The 7,918-nt window shown below is 43.5% G+C and overlaps 1 protein-coding gene across 1 annotated transcript in view; it reads left to right on the top strand.

Moving 5' to 3' along the window:
• Positions 1 to 434: 434 nt before the first annotated feature.
• Positions 435 to 7,918, top strand: part of zmat4a (zinc finger, matrin-type 4a) — a 109,900-nt gene continuing 102,416 nt past the window's right edge. The window contains exon 1 of the mRNA XM_047593083.1: positions 435 to 610. Coding sequence (XP_047449039.1) covers positions 524 to 610 — 87 coding nt within the window. The 5' untranslated portion in view covers positions 435 to 523. The remainder of the gene's footprint in view (positions 611 to 7,918) is intronic.

Genomic DNA, 7,918 nt, shown 5'->3' with positions numbered 1-7,918 from the left:
TCTTTTCTTCCTATTTTGTTTAAAACACACTCCACAAGGAAATCACATGGTGTGCCAACGTCTATGCCAGGCTATACATAGCCACCTGCTGTGCCAAATCCTGTTATGTGCAACCATAGACTGCCTATAGATGAAGAATAGGAGGGCTCTCCAGCAGTGCCACGTGGTGCCATAATGCTTGATCAATGGTTCATTAATTTGTCAGATAAATGTGTGTGCTACTTTTTCAAGTAATGTTTACTGTTTTCCTTTAACTTACCCAACACCCATCCACATTTTTCCACCGTTAGTCCTGATACCCGTGTGTATTATGAATGGCCTGGCCAGATGATCTTTGTTGATGGGGTAGCTGCCACTTCCTGCCTCCTGCCTCAAGTGAACTGACGCGGCTGATGAGCGCGGCGCGGCCAATGGGAGCGCAGCGGGGCGGAGAGCAGCGGCAGATTGTACTACGGTGTAGTACCGCTGCCAGCAGCAGACGCGTCTCCCGCTCAGCCTGTCGCTCCTCAGCATCCTCTGGTTAATGGATTATACAGTGTCCCTACAAGTGCAACATCAGCTGGCGGTGTTCCCGACGCACTTCTATCAGGGCTACAGTGTGGAGTTACAGGTAGGCTGCATTCATTTCGAATTCCACTTGTCAGCCCCCCGCGTCTTCTTTCTTTCTTTCTGTCTTTTTTTTTATTATTATTATTTATTATTCCCATCTCTTTTTTTTCTGTACTACTGTCTCGATAAGAGACGTGCCGAGCAGTAGTGAGTGAGTGTGACTTTGTGTGGATGCTTTACTGCAGGGGGACAGGCATGGTTTGTCGTGTTGAATGCTGATCTCTTTCCTCTCCGAGATTCTTGTTGCATGCCGGAGCGGAGCGGAGCGCAGCGCAGCGGGGGCTGCCTGTGCGCACACAGAGGCGTTAAAAAGTAAGCGGCGCAGGCTGGTTGGTGGAGGTTGACCTCACGTCTCGCGTAGTAGCACAGGTCCCTCATGCTGGACAGCGAGCGGTCTAGGGACAGTCCCGGGGGACCTTTAAGGGACTCCCCTTCTATAATAATAAACCAGCGAGGATTCCAGTCAGAGGTTTAACTTTCAGTGATGCAGCGCATGGTCCAGGGCAGCACACGGAGTGCTATTAAAATGATCAAAGAATCAGTGTCAGACTTTCAAAATTAGGTTAATTCTGCAGCCCGTGGCCTTTTCCTCTCCTACCCAAGACAATCACTGATGAATATTAAACAAAGTAACTGTGTCAGCATCCACCCCCTCCCCAGGTCGCTCTGCATGCAAGAGAACAGCTTCTCTCAAGGTGACATTTAAGTGGTGGGTTAGAAGGCAGAGGTGCAGAATGAGGGAGATGAACGCACCTTCGCATCAGATCTGATTTAAATGGGTCACGGTGTAAGCCAGAGCAGGACATGAGATTTTTGAACTGAGAACTTGTTTTCATGCGTGGAACTGATCCTTTATGTGGAGCACGCGGGAGGAGAACGGATTCCACGGAGGGAATAGTTGCCGCAACTGTGCAGCATGCATTATTTATTTCATTTGCATTTTTAAGAAAAATATGTTCTTTCCCTAGTCATTGGATCTTTTTAGTTATGAAATAAGTAAATGGAAAGATTTAGAAGAAATGTGCCATTCTCTAGAATTGATAGGTGTAGATTAAGGAAATGAACAATAACTTCCCCTCTGAGACACTGATAACCAGCAAAGTGATAGCAATGAATGAAATGTCACATAATGATACAACACAAACTAATCAATGAACCATCTTAATTGTTTCTGCTTGAAAACACATTAATTCAATACATCTGCTTTCGTTTTACAGATTTATTTGTGGTAATATTTGCCGTTTGGGACTTCACTGATCGTTTCTCTCTTGTGGAGAAGAGCAAACAAACGTGGAACACACTTGTTTCAGTCTTTGCTTCGATCTCTCTCTCTCGGGTGGCCTTTTGTATAACATGCAGAGTTACAGTTGTTGCTGCGTTGTTCAGTGTTTTCATGCACAGCTCCACTGTCTGTTTACCTATGCAGGTATTTACAGTAAAAAATAGTGACTGTTGATTGATCTGATAATTGTTTTCTTGATTATTCCACTGCATCGTTTTTCTAAATTAAATGAAAATGTGCGTCTAGCTTTGGCGTTTGGACATTTGGTCAATCTATTATCCTAAAAAGTAACAAAAAAAACTTTCAACTGAGGGGCTGGAGCTGGATATGTTGTGGGCATTAGGAAAACTTACTATAGAAGGGCTATCTGCATTATTGACTGAAATTCAGTTACAATAATGCTATTAGACTTTCAGCCAGTGACGACTCTGTCACCGCTACACTGTGACTCTTCATGTCAAACAATGTCCAATACATCATAAGCAGGTTAATAGAAAATAAATCTTTTAAGCCTTTTTGTTTTCACTCAATAGTTTGTTCTGTGAGTTAAGGAGCTGTCAGAAGTCTTCCTCCTTCTCTTGCGGCACCAGCTCACTACACACTGAAGAGGCTAGATTTGGATGATGTGATACATTTTCAAGCCTCCAGGAGGATGGGGAAAACAATAATGCAGCATTTCACCCAGCTCTGCTGGAGCTCCAAGCTATATCTGCCTCATTTAAAGTTGCGTGATGGCATCGCCTCATGTAAGCTGAAAGATGGAACCGTCGTGGTACCACTGGGTCTTTTTAAAAATGATACTGCGACACAAACGGCCTCTGTCGCGTCAGCTCTCTTTTAAGACATTGCAAGAAAGTTGGGCACTAAAAAGCAACATGTTAGAAACTGCCTCCGACCATAAAGCTCCTTCATCACTCCGTCTTTAATATTCCAGCGATTCTCTAAGCCCTCAAGTCATCCTTTCTATTTCTGAAATACTCCAGCTGAGGGGAAAACACTTTCATTCCTCTGTCCGCTGTCTGTAATTTGTGATGCCTGTGAGTAAGAGACTTTGAAGCTCCATGCTTCCATTCCATCAATAATTGTTTGCTTTCGTAAAGTCATTGCCTTGCGTCTCTGTTGCTTTCCATGGCCTTCTTGCCGCAGTTGTTTCCAGTTCTGTCTCCATTATTTCTTTCATCGAAGGTCAACTAAGATGGGTCTAAGGATTTTTATAAATAGCGCACAAGTAACAAAGTGGTCCCCTAATTTGAGCTGAGCGTGCTTATTGTCCCAGAGCGTAGATGTTGTTTTGAAGCAAACAACTAAGCAAAGTCATCTGCGCCATAGAAGGAAAAAGAGATAAATCTTTTCTTGCATGTTTTTCTTATAGCACCAGAATGACAAATATAAATACATAAAAGGCTCCACACTGGGCTCAGATGTGTAGAACAGCTCTTAAATATTTGAACCATGCACCCAAAAAGTGAGGGCTCTTATTCTTACAAAGTCAGTACAAAACTCCTTTTCACCGATTATAGTGAAACGAATCCAGCTGTTGGCTTCACAGTTACTCCAACTTAACTAATCAATATTTTACCATTAATCATTTGATGTAAGTACAGGGTTGATGGTCCACCAATTCTAAGCTACAAAATGTGCGTAGTTTCTGAGTAACAGTATTCAGATGTAATTACAGATGAATATGTTGTGTTCTCTGATTGACTGATCTTTCACATCTCAGTCATTATTCTGGAACCAGGAGTGACCAGGTTCTCACCAGGGTCGGTTAGTCTGGGCTTGTGTGAACACAGTAGTCACGCAAACAAATGAACCGAGCTGAGACCTGTTAGAGAGGGTGGTCTGCACCCGCTTGCGAAGGTTGTTCTCTAGGTTGTTCCCTAGGCTGCTTCCAGAGCGTGTCTTCTCCCTACGAGGTGTCTGCCAGTCATTTCCAATTCGATTACCTTCTGATTTCCTCAAATGGAAATTTCACGCAAAATTATGACTAGTCACAACAAGCACATGGTGTTGAGACGCTGCCAGAACTTTGTCTTGATTGCCTTGTGGACGCCAACCACATCAAGACTATATCTGACATTGTGACATCACATTTCACTCTAAAGTTGAACAAAATATAGCTGTGGAAGCAGCCTGTGATCAACATATGGACATGCATGTTTCATTTGAACGTCGGACGTACTGAAGCTACATTGCGGTGCAACAGGTCCGTGCTGACGTTTTAGGCTGTGGATTTTCTTTTACAGCAGATTATTTGAGTAGGAATACCCCTTGATGTTTTGCCCACACTCGAAAATATTAATCTCATTAGGTCGGCCAGTGTCACAATTTCATTGTTGCAACAACTCAACATTAGTCCTAAATGTCGACACTGGCTGAACACCAAGCTGATTATTTTACTGAAGTGCAGGCATACTGCCCAGTGTGTGTGCAAATGTTTTCACTCATCAGATCTGTGGACGCCGCTTAGGTCACACTGCATGGGAATAGCCCACTTAGCAGCAAACACAAAGTAGCTGCTCACTGTTTTGACCTCGAGGCATGACATTACAATTTGGCTTGCCTCTGCCTCCCCATAGCCAAAACGGCAGAAACATAGAGACAGCGCACAAAGCTCTGAGATAGGAAGTACAGTCCCACTGCTCTGTGAGCATGTAGCCTCACTCATTCAGCTTGGCTAATTTGTCCTCCTGGGAGTGATGTTTGAGTGTCTCGCTGGGCCAGGAGCACCAGCTGGACAAAATGCTGCTGACGATAAAGGTATCACTCTCTATAGATCCTACAGGTCACAGCGAGCACACGGAGGCCAGACAAATGCTCTCATCCTTTATTTTCTTTCATTCTGTATCCCCTAACAGCTAATTTCTCTTCAGTACAGTATAACTTATTTTGGTTTCTCCTTTTTTCTGAGTTGATTACAACTCCTAATAACTACATAATTGCTGCACAGAATGTGCTGACCTATAGACGGAGAAACAGGAGAAGGGCCGATGGGCTGATGAAGCTGGACGTGGATGCGGAGTGGTGCTGCTGTGGCCGAGGCTTAAAGATTATCACACGCTGACAAAACATTTACGTCCGGGAGGGAGAAGAAAAAGACTTGTAGAAAATGGATGAGGCTGAAAAGATTGTGGGAAGTAGTGGAAGTCACGTTACTGTGTACAGCTTGACTCGAGGAGGTGTAGAGGAATTGCTGATGGGATGAAAGGATGTACTTGCAGGGGGGATTTTGTGCAGCCTGCAAACACCGGGATGAAGATAATGATGTGATTAACAAAGAGCGGTCAGACACACAGGGAACAGGTGCAGGAGTTACAACCTGATCTCCACTAGTGGGGGCTGATAATGGCCTGTGGCCTTGGAAGAAAGTGAGATGTCCTTATGCCACGGGTGATGGTGGGTGGCTCATGTGAGGGTTAGTGTACTGGAAACTTGGAGTCTGTTGTAGTGTAGAGCATTGGTGTATTGAGCATTGAGTTAAAACAACCCAGTTTGTTGTCTTATCAGCCAAAGGCCACGTCTGTAGTCTGTAGGGCAATCTATAATGTTGATCCCAGGTCAAGGAAGTAAAGGAGAGACTGATGAGTGCACCGTAGAGTGCTATCGAGGGTTTGTCACGAGGGAAGCTGCAACTACTACATCGTTTGTGACAACTGTGGGTCCTGGGTCTGGGTAGAGAAGACAAAGCCTGGTATTTAGTTGTAGAGAGCTCGGCTATGGGTATATCATATTTGGAGAAGAAGAGTAGTTGCTCTCTAGTATACCATTTCTTAAAACCAATAGATTGATCTGGCTGAACTGGCTAACAAGTGGAATGAACACAGGACTAAGAATGAGGTCTGTTACAATCAGGTGGGGTTCTAATCATCAGATCACCAGAGTGTGGAAGGAATAATGAGTACTACAACTTGCCGTGAGGGATGGGATGACGAGGGCAGTGGTAATAAAGAAAACGGATCACGTGGTGTTTTTTCACAACTATAAATACTGGTTTTCAGCTCAGACTTCCTTACATGCCTAGCAGAAGCACGTGCTCCAGGCTCTGAAATAACAATACCACAGCTATGTGGAGTGACAACGATTGTGGACATTTAACTAGAAGAAACCTTGGGCATAAACCATGAAGGGAGACCCACCTGCCTGAGGCCACCTGGGTACAGAGAAAGATAAATTCGGATGGTGGGACAGAAACGAAGGAACCAAAGGAGGATTACCGAGATGCAGAAGCGAACAGATTCATGCATGCATGAGTGTGAAGCAGTTTGGTGTATATACATGATGATACTTTCAAGTGGTGCATAACTGATAACAGGATATCACTGATGTGGTAATAGATAACAGTGTAGTGAGTGTAAAGTGTAAAAAAGTGGAATAGTGGATATTTTTGGGTTTGGACAGACGGTTGGATAAAATGAGACCATCAAGGAAATGTTATCTCCAGTTTTCTTAGCGGCTAAAACAGTGGTTCCAGATACTTTTAATCAGTCTTAGTGGGATGTGGTGGGATAAGGAAAAAATATTGTTATGTCTTAGTAAGTATGCAGGTGACACATATTTCAATAACTCAGAATAATCATACTGTGATTAAATAGCTCCAGGAATGGTTGTGTAGCATAGATCTTATTAATAATTAAGGAGAATTACTGCCAAATACTTCTGTAAGGCTTTGTTTTGTTGAGCTGTGGCATCACTCCCAGAGTTCTCTGCACAATCTTAGCACATAAGAGTGTTTATCTCTCCGAGCTACAAGCATTGTGACTTTTAGACGTCAGTTTTTTCAAGTGCAGGATTCTTGCTTACGTTGGGTTTTCCATTGTTGTCTGGCCCAGAGACCGGCGGTGGAGGTACTTCAGAACTGGTGACCGACACGCTCACTTTATTCCTCATCATCATTCACTGTCAGCAAAGAAACTGTGCTACCATTCTTTAAAAGAGAACAGTGCTGGCCATTGTGCCATGTCTGTGATTGATGCTTCCTTGGTGTTTAAAACTCATCTTCTTATGCTTGCAAACTCAGTGAAAACGAGAAAAATGCAGGTGCTGCAAAGCGCACCTGTGGATTATATAAATAAATAGGGCTAAGATGACCATAACTTTTTTTGCTTGGCCATTATGGAACTCAGAGGCTCTCTAGTGAAACTGTAAGCACTTAATAAATACTTTATTCAACAACCTTAACAGTAATATCAGCTGGTCGAGGGTACAAACTGCCTAAATGGACTCGTGAGCATGGAGCATACTGCCCATAGTGGCACATACTGTATGCGTAATATGTAATAGAAAAGGCCAGATGGTCAATATAACATATTATTACAACCGTCCATGAATGTAACTAAAGCTCTAATCATGGCAGCCTTTACCTGTGGTGATTTGAAGCATCTGTCAAAGTGCCCAATTCATTTTCCTTTTCTCACATCCTAGTGTAATGGTCTCAAATTACAACCAAACTGATGACCCATGGTGAATGTTAAGACAGCTTTATGTAATTGAGATGCTGCTACTCTTGACACGCTTCCAGAGCAGTGTCTGCAAAGGTTTTACAGGTCTTTACCAGGAGGTTGGGGGGCGTTCGATGCAGGTCGGTTGTTTTGTTTGCATAAAAGTTCTGTCCAAGATACTGTGTATCGACAACTAACATCCACATTATGACGGATTTAGGCAACACCCCCTCATAGAACCATGTGTGGTTGATATGACCCTTTACTTCAAACCTTCAACCAACACCTTCAGATCATCAGGATTGTTCGTTGTATACACATGCTGACTTTTGTCGCAGGAAAGTCTTTACTTTTTTACTCCAGGTGCACTCTAATGTAGATTTCCTAAAGACTCGATATTACCTGCTTTGAATGCACTGTCCCATGCCAAGTAATGAATACATGCACTTGTACCGCAGCCTCACAGGGGCTGCACTGCACTGACCCACACTGTTGTGCCCTTGGCAGGGTGACTGAAGGTTTTCATCAAGCTTGTGTTGGCGGTTCAGTTGAAGTCTTTGTGGTTTGATGTTGAGTTTGGTGCTTCTAA

This window comes from Mugil cephalus, chromosome 8 (genome assembly GCF_022458985.1).
Source record: "Mugil cephalus isolate CIBA_MC_2020 chromosome 8, CIBA_Mcephalus_1.1, whole genome shotgun sequence".
NCBI lineage: Eukaryota > Metazoa > Chordata > Actinopteri > Mugiliformes > Mugilidae > Mugil > Mugil cephalus.
This window is presented reverse-complemented; position numbering and strand designations above follow the sequence as displayed.